The 20,154-nt window shown below is 46.3% G+C and overlaps 1 protein-coding gene across 2 annotated transcripts in view; it reads left to right on the forward strand.

Annotated features, from left to right (window-relative positions):
• The window catches only part of ALDH1L1 (aldehyde dehydrogenase 1 family member L1), an 88,735-nt gene that overhangs the window by 4,311 nt on the left and 64,270 nt on the right, over positions 1-20,154 (forward strand). Inside the window, exons 4-8 of one of the 2 annotated variants that reach the window (XM_047096253.1) lie at positions 837-938; positions 1,775-1,864; positions 2,808-2,945; positions 11,367-11,492; positions 14,678-14,769. In XM_047096253.1, coding sequence (XP_046952209.1) covers positions 837-938; positions 1,775-1,864; positions 2,808-2,945; positions 11,367-11,492; positions 14,678-14,769 — 548 coding nt within the window. The remainder of the gene's footprint in view (positions 1-836; positions 939-1,774; positions 1,865-2,807; positions 2,946-11,366; positions 11,493-14,677; positions 14,770-20,154) is intronic. The other variant, XM_047096252.1, reaches the window with a different exon arrangement.

The raw sequence follows: 20,154 nt of genomic DNA on the forward strand, positions 1-20,154 counted from the left end.
TTGATAGGAGAGACAGAGAAGGGGCTTATCTGACATATCCCACAGGAAACAACTTTAGTGGTTTAGAGCTGTGCCATCCAATATGACACCTGCTAGTCACATGCACCTATTAAATTCATTAAATTGAATTCTAATTAAAAATTGAGGTCCTCAGTTCCCATAGCTACCTTTCAAATCCCCAGTACAGGAACTACACTGGCCACTGTATTGGACAGTTCTGACACAGAACATGTCCCTCATCCAGAACGTTCTTCTGGGCAGTCCTGCTTTAGATGTTTCTGACATTCTCATCACTTCTTGGTTTGGGTATCTCTGGGGGTCCCCCCAGGACCCCCTCAGGATGGACCTAGGCTCCTTGTCTCTCCTGCCTATTTCCCTGATTCCTTCTTCTACAATCTTCCCTTTTCCTTCACAGAAAAACAGCTTCCTGCTTAATCTCAGACCTCCAAACACCTCATGGGGCTCAGAATCCACTCCCCTTAACAGACAGGGAAGGTTTTAGATGAAAATATGGGAATTGTGTTTGTTACATCTGTATAGGGCTTTGTAGTTTATATAATCTAAGTTCTCAGAAGGTATAAGATCTTCTATATAATCTTCTAAAACTGTGGTAGAGATGGCAGGGTTTTGTACTCCTCCTTCAGAATGGAATTAGATTCAGACTAATTGTACCCATTTCTATCAGGGATATTCCTTGGGTACCCATGGAGTACCTGGCATGGGGTCAGGCAAGTCTGGTCAGTGTGGGGCTGAGTCCAGGTTCATGGTGAACCCAGGGCCTGGGAGTGAGGGGAGGGTTGTAATGCTGGGGATGCCAACTGACCTGGTCTCCCCAGGTGCAGGCTGTGAGGCTGATCGCCGAAGGCAAAGCCCCCAGACTCCCCCAGCCTGAGGAAGGAGCCACCTACGAGGGCATTCAGAAGAAGGAAACAGCCAAGGTGAGTGCAGAGCCCTGCCCACCCCAAAGGCTGCCCATGCATGTGCTGGAGTGCAGAGGGTGTCCCAGGGAAGCTGGGGTTTAGGCTGACTAGCCAAGCTATAATTGTTTAAGGCCTGAAGAGAGAGCAGCCCACGCAGGAGAAGTGTGAGCAAAGTTCCTGTGACACCTGGACAGGCAGGCAACAGGATGTGTTCTGGGTTGTTCTCTGTTCCCCTTTAGGAAGAATGGACAGGCAGGGTCTCCAGGGAGAAGAGCTGAGGTGGGGCAGTGTGTAAAACATCAGCCACAGTGCTGGAAGTCTCTAAGATGAGATCCGAGAAGTAATTCAGTTTCTCAGAGCTACTGCAGCTTTGGGCATGGGGAAGCTTATGGGCTGTACCTCTGATCAGGGCTTATGGGGTGCATAGGGGTCTATGTGAGCCCTACAAGTGAGGAGAAGCTGTTGGGGGGCCTATGGGATGAGCCTGCACTCTGCTGGGGTGTCTGTGTCAGGCCTTGGCCACCTTAACTGAGTGTTATCTTCCCCAATCATCCTCCTAAAGTTTACACAACCAGTGAAAGGCTGGGGTCAGAGAGCACCCAGAGCTGGGGTACCAGAGAGAGGCCTGTTCCAGCTCAGGGACTCAGACCAGTGCCCAACAGGAAGCCAGATGTCCCAGCTCATTCCCCAGGGCTCCACTCAGTCAGGGTTCATCAGGGTGCAGGACAGGTTGGGGAGGGTGGGAAGTGGGAGGTTGGAGGGTGGTGGGGAAGGGAAGGAGAGAACAGGTGTGTTGTCTGGATAGCCAAGGAGTGGGGAAGAGACTGGCTGAGCACACACGTCCTGCCCAACAGATCAACTGGGAGCAGTCAGCAGAGGCGATTCATAACTGGATCCGAGGGAACGACAAGGTGCCAGGCGCCTGGACAGAGGCCTGTGGGCAGGTGTGTTTGTACTTGGCTAGGATTGGGTTGGATACACTCGTGTGCCCTGCTATCAAAATATGTCTGAACTGGCTGTCAAAGAGTCACTGCCTAGACCCCCAAACCCACCCAAGTGCCCCCAGTCACCTCAGTCCCTCTCCTAGGACCATTAGGTCTGTCCACCATCTGGTGGCTGAAGGATAAAGTTCCAGCACATCTCAAGGCCTCCGGATCCCTGCAACAGCTCTGGGTTCAAGCTATGTTGGTTGTAAAATATTTTGACTCTCACCCATGGGCTTACAGAGATCCCAAGTCCAGCTGTGACTTTGACTTGGTCCCAGTGGGGCGGAGTACCATGCTCAGGCTAGGGCTTGGGCAGTGGGCAGTCCATATACTGCAGATGGTGAGCCCTGGCACTCACAAGCTCTCAAGAGGTATAGGGATTTGGCAGGACTGTCATTGGGAACAATCTGCTCCCCACAGAGGGCAGTCTTGTTCTCCACAAAGCCTCAGACTGTCCAAACCCCTGACTGCTGACCAACTCCCCAGACTCCATCCATGAGTCTCTCTGCTCCCCCCATTGCCACAAGATTCTGTGCAATGTGACCAGTGCTTAGTGGCATCCCCAGGGTACTCTGTGATGCCTTGGGCAGATTTTCTCCTAGTGTCTCTCCACCTGAGGTCTGAGGCCAGCGGCCAATACATAGGATCCTAGGGGCACATAGAACTTGAGGGCTCCCTGAGGACTCTGAGGCTCTTCCAGGTCTTGTTTGTGCTACTGGAGGCAAAGTCCTAGGTGTTGCCTAGGACTAGTCTTGTGTTGTGGCTGCCCTAGCTGCCTCTCTCCTCCCCCTAGCCATGCCCAGCTCCCTTTCATCCCCTTAGCCCTGTTCAACTTTGCCTGGAATGCCAGCAGTGGGGGCCTCTTTCATCTACCATCTTTTGGTTTTCCTGTCCTCAACAGAAGCTGACTTTCTTCAACTCAACGCTAAACACTGCAGGCCTGGTGCCCGAGGGAGAAGCCTTGCCTATCCCAGGAGCCCATCAGCCAGGGATAGTCACCAAAGCGGGACTCATCCTTTTCGGGAATGATGACAGAATGGTAATGGTTCTGCTATGGGTCACATGTCTGTACTTTAGGCTCCAGGCAACACATACATGTCCAGGTGCTCAGCCCTGGCAGTTAGACCCCAGGCTACTCTGGAGAAAACATGGCAAAGTGAGGCTGCAGGCTCCAGGAAAACCCCTGGAAAACCCCTTGCTTGCACCCAACCCACTTCCCTGTTCAGGGAAGGCTGGCCCCTTGCTCTTTGTGACCAGGCCCCCCAGCCAGAGTTGGGTGCCCTGTGAGGGTATCAGAATCAGGGAGAGGCTCTGTACTGGGAGCCCTGAATTTGCAGCCTCCTTTCAGTCCAGCAGAGTGTCCAGGTGCCACTGGGTGTGGTGACTGAATCTCTGTGCCTCAGTTTCCTTCTTTCTGAACAGGGACATCATCGTGAGAACCCCGGGAGCCATGCCAGGCACACAACATGCCCTGACTCATGTTAGCAGACTCCACGACTCTGAGTAACAGCTACTATTTATGCAGTGCCTTCTGTGTGCCTTGGCACTATTTTAAAACAATTTAGATCTATTAAATTTGAGTTTCCCAACAACTATATGAGATATGTATTAATATTATACCCATTTGACAGCAGAGAAAACTGAAGCAAAGAGGTTTAAATAACCCTCCCAACATCACCAAGTTAATTTGTGGCAGAGTGGGGATTTAAGCCTTAAAATTCTGGCTCTGATGCCCAGGTTAATACTCCCTCTGTACGGTGGTTGGGCAGGTCTGGACTTTAAGATACTGGGGGCAGGGAAAGAGTACAAGCAGGGGTCTCCAAACACTGTGGAGATTTCAACAAATCTCATGGATATGGAATCATTGGCTGCATCAGTGTGTATAGACCACATAGAATGTGGAACAGCTTTGCTGGGGATGGATGCGAGCTCACTCTGGGTGCCTATCTTGCTGTGTCTTGCCATTGGAGGGCCTGAGGATGCCATTAATGTCTGCAATGTATAGTGAGTGGGTGTTTTAGGTATTCATGATGGATACATGCAGTTGAAAGATGCTATCTGTCTTGGGTCAAGTTCCTTTGAAGCAGTGTCTGAGACAGGAGTTCTTGTGCATGTGACTTATTGAGGGAGTACTCTTGGAAAATCTCATACAACATAGGGCTAGACTGGGGCAGAGGACAGTGCTAAGCAAAGATATAAGGGTTCTGGAGTCTGCCATCTTCTGTCTGATCCCAGGCACTGCAGTGTGAATTGCATCTGCTGATTATGCCCCTGCATACTCACATCGCTAAGTCCTCAGTTTCTGTTGCCCCTGGAGAAGGAGGGTGGCAATGAGGCATCAGCCCTGGGCCTCTCTATGCATGGCTGCACTTATCCGCCAAAAGCCATGGAGGAGGAAGGTACATGTAGACTGCTAACGACCTATACCGCATCAGCTGGAGGATGGGAACACGGGCTAGGAGGAGCTCTGGGTAGGGGGCAACAACTGTGCCCTCTGTGATGTCCACAGGGACAGCAAAGCAAAGGAAGTAGCCTTGGCGGAACCCTTGGTTGAAGTATCTTTCAGGAACTTTTAGCTGGGTCTAGCTGGGCTTTAGCTCACAGAAAGCTCCAGAATATCTTCAAAAGTCAAGAGGGTGGAGGCCAAGCAGGGAATCTGGCTTCAGATATGTCAGGGCATATAGAGAGTGTACCGTTCTTATCATTTGTTTTAAATTTTTAATATTTATTTATTTATTTATTTATTTATTTATTTATTTATTATATATAATTTATTGTCAAATTGGTTTCCATACAACACCCAGTGCTCATCCCAACTAAAATTTTTTTTAACGTTTATTTATTTATTTATTTATTTATTTATTTTTTTATTTTTTAAATAGGAGAAATTTATTGTGCACACACCAAAAAGGCAGTTTGCAAACTGGGAGCACTCAGACCAGAACGTGGAATGAGGCTCAGGAGTATATTGCTGTCAAGCAGCTTAGATAATGAGAAAGCAGTGATTGTTTATTCTTCACAGTGATTGGTTACAGCATGACAATTTTCAGTGGTTCCCTCCTAGCAAGCTGGGAAACAGTTCAAGTTTTGCTTATCGTTTGCAGAGGCACAAGCAAGAAATAATCCAGGTCAGGTTAGCCTTGCAAAATAAGCTAAATTAAGCTTTGCCTGCATGACTAAACTGGTTCTTTTATATATATATATATATATATATATATATATATATATATATATGAAATTTATTGTCAAATTGGTTTCCATACAACACCCAGTGCTCATCCCAAAAGGTGCCCTCTTCAATACCCATCACCCACCCTCTCCTCCCTCCCACCCCCCATCAACCCTCAGTTTGTTCTCAGTTTTTAACAGTCTCTTATGCTTTGGCTCTCTCCCACTCTAACCTCTTTTTTTTTTTTCCTTCCCCTCCCCCATGGGTTCCTGTTAAGTTTCTCAGGATCCACATAAGAGTGAAACCATATGGTATCTGTCTTTCTCTGTATGGCTTATTTCACTTAGCATCACACTCTCCAGTTCCATCCACGTTGCTACAAAAGGCCATATTTCATTTTTTCTCATTGCCACGTAGTATTCCATTGTGTATATAAACCACAATGTCTTTATTCATTCATCAATTGATGGACATTTAGGCTCTTTCCATAATTTGGCTATTGTTGAGAGTGCTGCTATGAACATTGGGGTACAAGTGCCCCTATGCATCAGTACTCCTGTATCCCTTGGGTAAATTCCTAGCAGTGCTATTGCTGGGTCATAGGGTAGGTCTATTTTTAATTTTCTGAGGAACCTCCACACTGCTTTCCAGAGCGGCTGCACCAATTTGCATTCCCACCAACAGTGCAAGAGGGGTCCCATTTCTCCACATCCTCTCCAGCATCTATAGTCTCCTGATTTGTTCATTTTGGCCACTCTGACTGGCGTGAGGTGATACCTGAGTGTGGTTTTGATTTGTATTTCCCTGATGAGGAGCGACGCTGAACATCTTTTCATGTGCCTGTTGGCCATCCGGATGTCTTCTTTAGAGAAGTGTCTATTCATGTTTTCTGCCCATTTCTTCACTGGGTTATTTGTTTTTCGGGTGTGGAGTTTGGTGAGCTCTTTATAGATTTTGGATACTAGCCCTTTGTCCAATATGTCATTTGCAAATATCTTTTCCCATTCTGTTGGTTGCCTTTTAGTTTTGTTGGTTGTTTCCTTTGCTGTGCAGAAGCTTTTTATCTTCATAAGGTCCCAGTAATTCACTTTTGCTTTTAATTCCCTTGCCTTTGGGGATGTGTCGAGTAAGAGATTGCTACGGCTGAGGTCAGAGAGGTCTTTTCCTGCTTTCTCCTCTAAGGTTTTGATGGTTTCCTGTCTCACATTCAGGTCCTTTATCCATTTTGAGTTTATTTTTGTGAATGGTGTGAGAAAGTGGTCTAGTTTCAACCTTCTGCATGTTGCTGTCCAGTTTTCCCAGCACCATTTGTTAAAGAAGCTGTCTTTTTTCCATTGGATGTTCTTTCCTGCTTTGTCAAAGATGAGTTGGCCATACGTTTGTGGGTCTAGTTCTGGGGTTTCTATTCTATTCCATTGGTCTATGTGTCTGTTTTTGTGCCAATACCATGCTGTCTTGATGATGACAGCTTTGTAGTAGAAGCTAAAGTCTGGGATTGTGATGCCTCCTGCTTTGGTCTTCTTCTTCAAAATTCCTTTGGCTATTCGGGGCCTTTTGTGGTTCCATATGAATTTTCGGATTGCTTGTCTAGTTTCGAGAAGAATGCTGGTGCAATTTTGATTAGGATTGCATTGAATGTGTAGATAGCTTTGGGTAGTATTGACATTTTGACAATATTTATTTTTCCAATCCATGAGCAGGGAATGTCTTTCCATTTCTTTAAATCTTCTTCAATTAACTTCATAAGCTTTCCATAGTTTCAGCATACAGATCCTTTACATCTTTGGTTAGATTTATTCCTAGGTATTTTATGCTTCTTGGTGCAATTGTGAATGGGATCAGTTTCTTTATTTGTCTTTCTGTTGCTTCATTGTTAGTGTATAAGAATGCAACTGATTTCTGTACATTGATTTTGTATCCTGCAACTTTGCTGAATTCATGTATCAGTTCTAGCAGACTTTTGGTGGAGTCTATCGGATTTTCCATGTATAATATCATGTCATCTGCAAAAAGCGAAAGCTTGACTTCATCTTTGCCAATTTTGATGCCTTTGATTTCCTTTTGTTGTCTGATTGCTGATGCTAGAACTTCCAACACTATGTTAAACAACAGCGGTGAGAGTGGGCATCCCTGTCGTGTTCCTGATCTCAGGGAAAACACTCTCAGTTTTTCCCCGTTGAGGATGATGTTAGCTGTGGGCTTTTCATAAATGGCTTTTATGATCTTTAAGTATGTTCCTTCTATTCCGACTTTCTCAAGGGTTTTTATTAAGAAAGGGTGCTGGATTTTGTCAAAGGCCTTTTCTGCATCGATTGACAGGATCATATGGTTCTTCTCTTTTTTTTTGTTAATGTGGTGTATCACGTTGATTGATTTGCGAATGTTGAACCAGCCCTGCATCCCAGGAATGAATCCCACTTGGTCATGGTGAATAATTCTTTTTATATGCCGTTGAATTCGATTTGCTAGTATCTTATTGAGAATTTTTGCATCCATACTCATCAGGGATATTGGCCTGTAGTTCTCTTTTTTTCCTGGGTCTCTGTCTGGTTTAGGAATCAAAGTAATACTGGCTTCATAGAATGAGTCTGGAAGTTTTCCTTCCCTTTCTATTTCTTGGAATAGCTTGAGAAGGATAGGTATTATCTCTGCTTTAAACGTCTGGTAGAACTCCCCTGGGAAGCCATCTGGTCCTGGGCTCTTATTTGTTGGGAGATTTTTGATAACCGATTCAATTTCTTCGCTGGTTATGGGTCTGTTCAAGCTTTCCATTTCCTCCTGATTGAATTTTGGAAGAGTGTGGGTGTTCAGGAATTTGTCCATTTCTTCCAGGTTGTCCAATTTGTTGGCATATAATTTTTCATAGTATTCCCTGATAATTGTTTGTATCTCTGAGGGATTGGTTGTCATAATTCCATTTTCATTCATGATTTTATCTATTTGGGTCATCTCCCTTTTCTTTTTGAGAAGCCTGGCTAGAGGTTTGTCAATTTTGTTTATGTTTTCAAAAAACCAACTCTTGGTTTCGTTGATCTGCTCTACAGTTTTTTTAGATTCTATATTGTTTATTTCTGCTCTGATCTTTATTATTTCTCTTCTTCTGCTGGGTTTAGGCTATCTTTGCTGTTCTGCTTCTATTTCCTTTAGGTGTGCTGTTAGATTTTGTATTTGGGATTTTTCTTGTTTCTTGAGATAGGCCTGGATTGCAATGTATTTTCCTCTCAGGACTGCCTTCGCTGCGTCCCAAAGCGTTTGGAGTGTTGTATTTTCATTTTCGTTTGTTTCCATATATTTTTAAATTTCTTCTCTAATTGCCTGGTTGACCCACTCATTCGCTAGTAGGGTGTTCTTTAACCTCCATGCTTTTGGAGGTTTTCCAGACTTTTTCCTGTGGTTGATTTCAAGCTTCATAGCATTGTGGTCTGAAAGTATGCATGGTATGATTTCAATTCTTGTAAACTTATGAAGGGCTGTTTTGTGACCCAGTATGTGATCTATCTTGGAGAATGTTCCATGTGCACTCGAGAAGAAGGTATATTCTGTTGCTTTGGGATGCAGAGTTCTAAATATATCTGTCAAGTCCATCTGATCCAATGTCTCATTCAGGGCCCTTGTTTCTTTATTGACCATGTGTCTAGATGATCTATCCATTTCTGTAAGTGGGGTGTTAAAGTCCCCTGCAATTACCACATTCTTATCAATAAGGTTGCTTATGTTTATGAGTAATTGTTTTATATATTTGGGGGCTCCGGTATTCGGCGCATAGACATTTATAATTGTTAGCTCTTCCTGATGGATAGACCCTGTAACTATTATATAATGTCCTTCTTCATCTCTCGTTACAGCCTTTAATTTAAAGTCTAGTTTGTCTGATATAAATATGGCTACTCCAGCTTTCTTTTGGCTTCCAGTAGCATGATAAATAGTTCTCCATCCCCTCACTCTCAATCTAAAGGTGTCCTCAGGTCTAAAATGAGTCTCTTGTAGACAGCAAATAGATGGGTCTTGTTTTTTCATCCATTCTGATACCCTATGTCTTTTGGTTGGCGCATTTAATCCATTTACATTCAGTGTTATTATAGAAAGATATGGGTTTAGAGTCATTGTGATGTCTGTATGTTTTATGCTTGTAGTGATGTCTCTGGTACTTTGTCTCACAGGGTCCCCCTTAGGATCTCTTGTAGGGCTGGTTTAGTGGTGACAAATTCCTTCAGTTTTTGTTTGTTTGGGAAGACCTTTATCTCTCCTTCTATTCTAAATGACAGACTTGCTGGATATAGGATTCTCGGCTGCATACTTTTTCTGTCTAGCACACTGAAAATCTCGTGCCAATTCTTTCTGGCCTGCCAAGTTTCAAAAGAGAGATCAGTCACGAGTCTTATAGGTCTCCCTTTATATGTGAGGGCACGTTTACCCCTTGCTGCTTTCAGAATTTTCTCTTTATCCTTGTATTTTGCCAGTTTCACTATGATATGTCGTGCAGAAGATCGATTCAAGTTACATCTGAAGGGAGTTCTCTGTGCCTCTTGGATTTCAATGCCTTTTTCCTTCCCCAGTTCAGGGACGTTCTCAGCTATTATTTCTTCAAGTACCCCTTCAGCACCTTTCCCTCTCTCTTCCTCCTCTGGGATACCAATTATGCGTAGATTATTTCTTTTTAGTGTATCACTTAGTTCTCTAATTTTCCCCTCATACTCCTGGATTTTTTTTATCTCTCTTTCTCTCAGCTTCCTCTTTTTCCATAACTTTATATTCTAGTTCACCTATTCTCTCCTCTGCCTCTTCAATCTGAGCCGTGGTGGTTTCCATTTTGTTTTGCATTGCATTTAAAGCGTTTTTCAGCTCCTCGTGACTGTTCCTTAGTCCCTTGATCTCTGTAGCAAGAGATTCTCTGCTGTCCTCTATACTGTTTTCAAGCCCAGCGATTAATTTTATGACTATTATTCTAAATTCACTTTCTGTTATATTATTTAAATCCTTTTTGATCAGCTCATTAGCTGTTGTTATTTCCTGGAGATTCTTCTGAGGGGAATTCTTCCGCTTGGTCATTTTGGATAGTCCCTGGCGTGGTGAGGACCTGCAGTGCATTTCCCCTGTGCTGTGGTGTATAACTGGAGTTGGTGGGCGGGGCCGCAGTCCGACCTGATGTCTGCCCCCAGCCCACCGCTGGGGCCACAGTCAGACTGGTGTGTGCCTTCTCTTCCCCTCTCCTAGGGGCGGGATTCACTGTGGGGTGGTGTGGCCTGTCTGGGCTACTTGCACACTGCCAGGCTTGTGATGCTGGGGATCTGGCGTATTAGCTGGGGTGGGTAGGCAAGGTGCACGGGGGCAGGAGGGGCAGGCTTAGCTTGCTTCTCCTTAGGTGATCCACTTCAGGAGGGGCCCTGTGGCAGCGGGAGGGAGTCAGATCCGCTGCCGGAGGTTTGGCTCCGCAGAAGCACAGAGTTGGGTGTTTGCGCGGAGCGAGCAAGTTCCCTGGCAGGAACTGGTTCTCTTTGGGATTTTGGCTGGGGGATGGGCGAGAGAGATGGCGCTGGCGAGCGCCTTTGTTCCCCACCAAACTGAGCTCTGTCGTCCAGGGGCTCAGCAGCTCTCCCTCCCTTTGTCCTCCAGCCTTCCCGCTTTCCGAGCAGAGCTGTTAACTTATGACCTCCCAGATGCTAAGTCGCGCTTGCTGTCGGAACACAGTCCGTCAGGCCCCTCCGCTTTTGCCAGCCAGACTCGGGGGCTCTGCTTGGCCCCCCTCCGCCCCGGCTCCCTCCCACCAGTCCGTGGAGCGCGCACCGCCTCGCCGCCCTTCCTACCCTGTTCCGTGGGCCTCTCGTCTGCGCTTGGCTCCGGTGACTCCGCTCTGCTATTCCTCTGGCGGTTTTCTGGGTTATTTAGGCAGGTGTAGGTGGAATCTAAGTGATCAGCAGGACGCGCGGTGAGCCCAGTGTCCTCCTACACCGCCATCTTCCCCTAGTTGTTTTCTTGATTCATATCCCGAGTAGTGCTTGAATTACTTTTGTCTAATAAGTAGGCATTTTTATGGAAATAATAAAATCATTACACTTAAAAAGAAGTGAGAAGGGGGGTGGGTGATGGAGAAGTGAGCTCTACAGTTTCCTCTGTGTTCCTGGAAGAGCAGTGTCTCCACTGTGAATGTCCCTCCTCATTAATCTTGTACCTTTCTTGTGGTGAGGGTTGGAGACGAAGTGTGTGGGGAGCCCAGCACAGTGCTCCGTGTGGAATTGCTCTCTTCCCTGCCATGCAGACAACCACAGGTACTGTGAAGCCTTCTTTTTGCAGCTTCTGGTGAAGAACATCCAGCTGGAGGATGGCAGGATGATCCCAGCCTCACGCTTCTTCAGCGGAGCAGACAGCAGTGTCCTTGAGCTGACAGAGGCAGAACTGGTCATGGCAGAGACTGTGCGGGTAAAAGCCCCCTTCAGGGATTCTGTCTGGTTTTGCAGGTTGTGCACTGCATCTGTGTTTTTTGACTCACACTCCCTGGAGTTGGATGTGCACACCCTCTGTAGATGTATGTGCTGACCCTGGGCACCATGTTGGTTCTATCATGTCTTGGGACTTTCTGATGCCCCCTTGCTCTTTTCCTCTGTCACTGGGACACTGGGATTTGGCCAGCTGGGTCTGACTCTTCTAAGGACTCACTGTCAAGAGTGGACAGATGAAGAAGCCCCTGGAATAGGTGGAAAAGGTTGGTGCCAAATCCATGGCCCTTTGATGAGAATGTGTGCAGTGTAACCTTCCAGAAAAGCTCCCTGAGAGGGAGCCTCCTGCACTGTGACCAGCCCAGGTGTCATAGTCAGGCAGACCTGGACTCCAGTACAGCAGTCATGGATGATGCAGGAGAGCACTTCACTCTCTGAGACTCAGTCCCTTCCACTGCAAGCGCAGTCAGTGGTCACCTCCCAGACTTGTTCCTGTTCCTTCCTGCTCCCTCTGCCCACTTCCTTCTCCCTGGAAGGCATAGTATGGATGGTATTTAACCTTTATGAATGAAGGCTGTGGATGAATTTTCAAGCATTCACTCGTTCAACCATGTAATCAATGACTTAAGAAATACATATGAGCTCCTATCAAATGCTGAGTGCTAAGCCAGCACTTCTCATGAAGTGTCCCTTTCCATGGGGAAAACAGCCAATGAACAGCCAAAGAAATGAACAGATAATTTCAGGCTAAGAGTGAAATAACAGGTTGATGGGAACAAGGTCCTTGGAGGCTGGGGGACAACTTTAGAAGGAATAACCAGGGCAGGCTTCCTTGGGCAGGAGAAGGGGAGGGTTTGACTTGAGACCTGAGTGGAGAGAATTCTGGGGGAAGGAGGGCTGGATGAGAGGACATGGGCCAGTCAGCAGCCACAGTGGTGACTGTGGGTGTTGATGACAAGTGCTAAAGACAGTACCCAGCAGGGAAGGGACACGAGAAGCTTACTCTGCTCCAGAGGGCACCAAGCACTTCCTCAGTAGAAAGCTGAACTTTCTGAATGTCTATAAAGAGAGACAGAGACAGAGACAGAGAGAGAGACAGAGACAGAGAGAGAAGCCTGTTCATTCAAAAATATTTTGGAGGAGCTGCTCTGGCCCCAGCCCTGTACTTGCCCTGGAGTTACAGGGCCAGCTGGACAAACTAGCCTTCTGGGGCTTATAGCTGAGTGGCCCTTGGGGTAAGGTAAGGTTGTGTGTGTGTAGAGCTAGGCCTGTGTCAAAAGCTGTTGTGACTGTGTCCTTCATCTGTGCACTTGAATAAACTGCATATCCATGGGTGTTGTGAGTGGTAGAGGAGAGAACACACATGGAAACGGGCAGTTTAACAGCACCTATAAGGACCTCAGTAAACATGGGCAGGGAGCCTAAGGGTCATCAAAAGAAGCACGTGCTTGCAGAGTATGTACACTGTGCAGCAGTGTTCCAATCACTTCAGGAACAGTAGTGTGTTTAATTACTGTAACAACTATGAAGTAGGTGTTTCTATTACTTTCAGCTCCCAGCAGAGGAGCCTGAGGCCCAAGGTGGGGTCACAAGAGATGAGCGCAGGCCTAGGCATGGAGCCCAGCTGGTGGTCCTGAATTCCTGGCCTCCACCACTATCATGCTATGCCACATGGCCTCTTGGTCATCCTTGGCATCATTGTTATTACACCTGTTGGTCGTAGCTGGACTGGCTCTTTCAGAATGCATGGTCTGGAGGTGACTGGGGTGGAGCAGAAATGGCTGGGGAGGAGAGGCCAGTGTGGGCCTCTGGTGTTGGTGGAGAGAGCCTAGCAACGGAACAAAATTTGCATTGTTGTGGTCTTTCTGTACATCAGGTACTCTGCCTGCCTCGTGTGAGGAATCCCCCACAGCCATTATCAGATCCTTTCACAGATGAGGAAACAGAGGCACTGAGAGACTCTCTGCATCTCCATGGCTTATCAGGAGCCAAGCTAGAGTGTGAACAGGCTGTATGGGTTTAGGGTCCACTGCCTTTCAGAGGTTCCACACTCATCTGATGAGGGCTGGTGCATCCCATAGGCATCATGCTGGTGTCCACATACCAGCAGGTGACCTGTGGCCCCAGGCCACCTGAGTCTGAAGAGCAGGCAGAGCAGTCAGTGAAGGGTTCAGGGAAGAGGGGCCACGGCAATTGGTCCTGGAGGATGCTTAGGATTTAAACATGAGCTGGAGGTCCAGAGAAGGACCTCACTGGTAGGCAAGGGCCCAGGCAGAGGTGTGGAGGACAGGCAGTAGTCAAGTGGGGACAGGGAATGGCTTAGCATGGCTGCTGATGGTCATAATGAGGATGGGAAGAGCAAAACCATGACACCTTTCAAAGAACAAAAGAAGGAGCCAGGTAGAGGTTGGGCCAGGTCCTAATTGGGCCTGACCACTTCCATCTGGCCCAGTGACCAGCCAAACACTGTCTGAAGCTCAGGCAGAGTGTGAGGCATCTTGATGCTCCTGTCCTCATAGGCCTGACTGGGAGCTCACCCAGAGAACAATTGTCCCATCCTGATCCACTGGACAGCCTTCTTAGAATTCTGGATGGTGTTGCCCACTCACACTGGCCTTTCCATACTCACCCACAAGGCTGGCTGGTGGGCACTGCTGACTTTTGCAGGCCGTGGGACAGATGGGCACAGAACCAGCTAGCCTGTCTGTGAGAAAAAGACCCAGGCCTCCTGAACCCCATCAAAGTACCTTGTTTTCACCCTCAGAACTCCCACCCACTTTTCTTTCCTTTCTACACTGCAACACACCCAAACACCAGGATCACTCTGGGAACCTCACCCGGATGAGAGCACCAAGGTGAGGCTGGGTGTGAAGGGGGCTGGGGAGCAGCTGGTGCACAGCCAAGCCCTGAGCTCTGCATGTATACTCTTCCTGCTGCACTGAAATGGTGTAGGGATCCCAAAGGAGCTGAGGACAGCTGAACTCCCTGGGCTCCTACTTCCCCAAGGACACAGTCACCCCAGGATCCTGGGAGCAGCAGCACCATGGAGTGGACAGAGCCCAGCCTGGCAGCAGGTGGGGCAAGCCCACAGCAGGGGCTGCTCTCACCCAGAAGACACATGCCCCTGGTTCCCCAGGGAGCCCTGTTCTCACCATGCCTGTTTTTCAGAGTGCCTGGAAACGGATTCTCCCCAGTGTCCTAGAGGTGGAAGACTCCACTGATTTCTTCAAGTCAGGGGCTGCATCAGTGGATGTTGTGAGGTAAGGCTGGGATTGGAGAGGTCTGGCCCCATGTGTCAATGGCCGTGTCACAAGCAATGCCAAGACTCAGTAGCAGGAAACAACCATCATTTCTTATGCTTTGGATCATTCCGGTCAGGGATTCATAAAAGACCTGCGTGTGCAGGCCTCAGGGGATCATCTTGAATGGCAGTGGGTGAGTGGGCTGGTAGCAGCTGGAAGAGACAGGCAGGGATATCTTCCTCCAAGCTAGTCTCTCTCTGTCATGCCTGGTGCATGGGCCTGGAGGGCTGGTGGCTGCTGAGGTGTTACTGCCAACCAGGTACCTATGTGTTGAGGCCCCAAAGTGGCTGCTTTGGGATTTGGACTTGTAAGTGGTGGCTTGTGGCTCTGAGAGTGCTGATGCCAGGAAACAAGGTAGATGTGGACCCAGCCTGGGGGACACATGACATCAATGCCACTGACCTGATTGGTTTCAGCAGTCACAGGCCTGACCAGATTTGGGGGCAAGGGCTGGGCACTGAGACCCAGGCCTCAGTGGGAGGAGGATCAAAGACTGTGTGACTCTGTTTTAAAACTGCTATAAGCCCTAACTCCCTCCAGTGAAAGCCAAGGTGTGTAGGGAAAGAAAATGGGCAGCTAGAGATCACCACAGAGTAGGTTACCCATTCTTCAACCCCATACGTATTGTCCTGCTTTCCATTTAACAGCAGTAAGTTCTAATTTGTATAAAGGGAAGAATGTGGATATGGTAGAACATCTTTGTTTGCAAGCAACAGTAGCTTAGTTCAGTCTGGTTTAAACAAAAAAGAACAACCAAGTCAAACCTTCCATGGTAGCTTTCTTTAGGCAGGGCTGGTTACTCCAAACACTCAAATTACATCGTTAACATTGTCATTGTCTGTTGCTTCATTTCGGGGGAGGATTTCTCCTCATAGTGACACATTGCCTGCACAGTAGTTCTGTTCTAATTTCTTGTGTTATCAGCATTCCCAGTGAAAAGGTGGTTGTTCTCATGGCAGTCTCCACATAAGTCCTAGACTTGAATTTGATAGGAGTTGGTGGAGTCATGTGCCCCAATAAGAACCAATCGCTGGCCAGGAGCAGGCATGCTCTGATTGGCCAAAGCTGGGTCATGTGCCTACCTCTGGCGTCAAGGGTTGAAAGGACTACATTCAACCCACATCTCTGGAAAGGGAGGAGAAAGTTGTTTCCTTGGAAAGTGTCAGTGCTATTGGTAGAGGCAGGAGAAGTGGGTGCTGTGAAGGCAGAAGCAGAGATGTATACCACATGTGGGGAGAGGATTCTCGTACTTGAAGAAGGTGCAAAGGAAACTCTGTGGAGCTCACTCAAGTAGAGAAAAATTCACATGGGAAATTAAGCAAAGCTGTGATATTGATAAGGTGTGCAGGAGAATGTCAGAGAAACACTCAACAGCCCTCTGCATTTTGGTTCCCTCGGTAGGGCTGTAGAGTGAGCAGTGCTGATCAGAGGAGGCACTGATAAGGGAAAGGGACCCAGGATGAAAAAGGATGTGTGAACTCTAGTCCCCCTGAACACAAGGGAAGACTTACATGTTTCCAAGACCTTTGGGGAAAAAACAGGGAGGAGACTAACCTCTGCACTCTGGGGTGAGCCAAGAATGCAGCTGCTGTCTGACCCAATTGAAAAATCCACCCAAGGCTGAATTGAGTAATGCCCAGTCATCCTGACAACAGGCCTCTCCTTTATTTTAAAATTGTTTTTAAAAAACATCATGTAAATAGTATTTGAGAAGGAGTTGTATGTCATCCACCTAGGGAAGGTTTTGGGGAGGGTTTGATTCAGAAGAGCAACTATGAGATAATGAGAATTGGGGGTACATATTTTACCTGTTAATTTTCGCTGTGTATCAAAGCTTCCCAAAACATAGTGGCTTAAAACACCACTACTTTTTAGGGTCGTGGTTCTGTGGGTCAACAGTTTGGGCTGGGCTCAGTTGATTTGGGCCAGACTGATGTTGGCTGGACTCACGTATTTTCAGTCAGTTACCAGGTCAGCTGGAGGGCTGGCTGGTCCAGGATGGCCAGTGCCATCAGAGGTCCAGTGCAGGTTTGTTCATATGGTCAGGGTAGGGTCTAGGAAGCAGAAGGTTCAAGTGAGCACATCATATCCACTACATGTATCAGCCAAGTCAAGTCATGGAGTTGACCCTATTAAGGAAATGGACACCATCTCCCAATGGCAGGTGCTGCAGTCACATCTCAAGGCTGGGACTACAGAAGGGGGGTGGGGAGTCTTGTGGACAGTTTTTCAACCTACCACACATATAAAAGCTGAATTGAGCCTCTGTGCTTGGAAACCTTGGGCACTACAGGTGTCTTATACCTCACTCTGACTTGTGTGGGTGGTGAGTATGAATTATAAAATCAATGGTTTTTATTATGCTCAGAAGAAGAATCAGACATCTGAGAAAATGATGTCCTGAGGACAACCCAGGGCTGTCTAGAGCTTCTGAGCTGAGGTTGATGGAGGATGAAGATAAAGCTGACTTTTTGTTTTGAGAATACTTCAGACCATATATCCTTTTGTTTTTATTATGATAAAAAACATATGAATTCTACATTCTTAACAAATTAAAAAAATTTTTAAATGCTTATTTATATTTGAAAGAGATTGAGACAGAGACAGAGCTTGGGCAGGGGAGGGGAAGAGAGACAGACACAGAATCCAAATCAGGCTCCAGACTGTGAGCTGTCAGCACAGATGCGATGTGGGGCTCAAACTCACCAGCAGTGAGTTCATGACCTGAACCAAACTCGGACGCTTAATGGACTGAGCCACCTAGGCACCCCACAATTTTTTTTGATAAGAGCTGAGGGAGGAGACAGACTGATAATCAGCCAAAGAGTCGTTTTTTTTTAAAATATGAAATTTATTGTCACATTGGTTTCCATACAACACCCAGTGCTCATCCCAAAAGGTGCCCTCCTCAGTGCTCATCAACCACTTTCACCTCCTTTCCACCCCCCAAAACCCTCAGTTTATTCTAAGTTCTTAAGTATCTCTGATGGTTTGCCTCCTTCCCTCTCTATAACTTCTTTCCCTTCCCCTCCCCCATGGTCTTCTGTTAAGTTTCTCAGGATCCACATAGGAGTGAAAACATATGGTATCTTTGTATGACTTACTTCACTTAGCATAACACTCTCCAGTTCCATCCACGTTGCTACAAAAGGCCATATTTCATTCTTTCTCGTTGCCAAGTAGTATTCCATTGTGTATATATAAACCACATTTTCGGGGCGCCTGGGTGGCGCAGTCGGTTAAGCGTCCGACTTCAGCCAGGTCACGATCTCGCGGTCCGTGAGTTCGAGCCCCGCGTCGGGCTCTGGGCTGATGGCTCGGAGCCTGGAGCCTGTTTCCGATTCTGTGTCTCTCTCTCTGCCCCTCCCCCGTTCATGCTCTGTCTCTCTCTGTCCCAAAAATAAATAAACGTTGAAAAAAAAATTTATATAAACCACATTTTCTTTATCCATTCGTCAGTTGGTGGACATTTAGGCTTTTTCCATAATTTGACTATTGTTGAAAGTGCTGCTGTAAACATTGGGGTACAAGTGCCCCTATGCATCAGTACTCCTGTATCCCTTGGATAAATTCCTAGCAGTGCTATTGCTGGGTCATAGGGTAGATCTATTTTTAATTTTTTGAGGAACCTCCACACTGCTTTCCAGAGTGGCTGCATTAGTTTGCAATCTCACCAACAGTGCAAGAGGGTTCCCGTTTCTCCACATCCTCTCCAGCATCTATAGTCTCCTGATTTGTTCATTTTAGCCACTCTGATTGGGGTGACATGGTATCTCAGTGTGGTTTTGATTTGTATTTCCCTGATGAGCAGTGACGTTGAGCATCTTTTCATGTGCCTGTTGGCCATCCGGATGTCTTCTTTAGAGAAGTGACTATTCATGTCCTCTGCCCATTTCTTCACTGGATTATTTGTTTTTCGGGTGTGGAGTTTGGTGAGCTGTTTATAGATTTTGGATACTAGCTCTTTGTCCGATATGTCATTTGCAAATATCTTTTCCCATTCCTCGGTTGGCTTTTAGTCTTGTTGATTGTTTCCTTTGCAGTGCAGAAGCGTTTTATCTTCATGAGGTCCCAATAGTTCACTTTTGCTTTTAATTCCCTTGCCTTTGCACATGTGTCGAGTAGGAAATTGCCGCAGCTGAGGTCAGAGAGGTTTTTTCCTGCTTTCTCCTCTAGGGTTTTGATGGTTTCCTGTCTCACATTCAGCTCCTTCATCCATTTGAGTTTATTTTTGTGAATGGTGTAAGACAGTAGTCTAGTTTCATTCTTCTGCATGTGGCTGTCCAGTTCTCCCAGTAACACTTGTTAAAGAGACTGTATTTTTTTCCCTTGGATATTCTTTCCTCCTTTGTCAAAGATTAGTTGGCCATACTTGTGTGGGTCCAATTCTGGAGTCTGTCTTCTGTTCCATTGGTCTATGTGTCTGTTTTTGTGCCAATACCATGCTGTCTTGATGATTACAGCTTTGTAGTAGAGGCTAAAGTCTGGGATTGTGATGCTTCCCACTTTGGTCCTCTTCTTCAATATTACTTTGGCTATTCGGGGCCTTTTGTGGTTCTATACAATTTTTAGGATGGCTTGTTCTAGGTTTGAGAAGAATGCTGGTGCAATTTTGATTGGGATTGCATTGAATGTGTAGATTGCTTTGGGTAGCATTGACATTTTAACAATGTATTCTTCCAATCCATGAGCGCAGAATGTTTTTCCATTTCTTTGTATCTTCTTCAATTTCCTTCATAAGCTTTCTATAGTTTTCAGCATACAGATCTTTTACATCTTTGGTTAGGTTTATTGCTAGGTAGTTTGTGATTCTTGGTGCAGTTGTGAATGGGATAAGTTTCTTTTATTCTCTTTCTGTTGCTTCATTGTTAGTGTATAAGAATGCAACTGATTTCTGTACATTAATTTTGTGTTCTGAGACTTTGCTGAATTCACGTATCAGTTCTAGCAGACTCTTGGTGGAGTCTATCGGGTTTTCCATGTATCATATCATGTCATCTGCAGAAAGTGAAAGCTTGAGTTCATCCATGCCAATTTTGATGCCTTTGATTTCCTTTTGTTGTCTGATTGCTGATGCTAGAACTTCCAACACTATGTTAAACAACAGCAGTGAGAGTGGACATCCCTGTCGTGTTCCTGATCTCAGGGGGAAAGCTCTCAGTTTTTCCCCATTGAGGATGATATTAGCTTTGGGCTTTTCATAAATGGCTTTTATGATGTTTAAGTATGTTCCTTTTATTCTGACTTTCTCAAGCATTTTTATTAAAAAAGGATGCTGAATTTTGTCAAATGCTTTTTTTTCCATCGATTGACAGGATCATATAGTTGTTTTCTTTTATTAAT

Source organism: Lynx rufus, unplaced genomic scaffold, assembly GCF_022079265.1.
Source record: "Lynx rufus isolate CCGP_SWC_20201006 ecotype Redwood Valley unplaced genomic scaffold, mLynRuf1.p SCAF_4, whole genome shotgun sequence".
Lineage (NCBI taxonomy): Eukaryota > Metazoa > Chordata > Mammalia > Carnivora > Felidae > Lynx > Lynx rufus.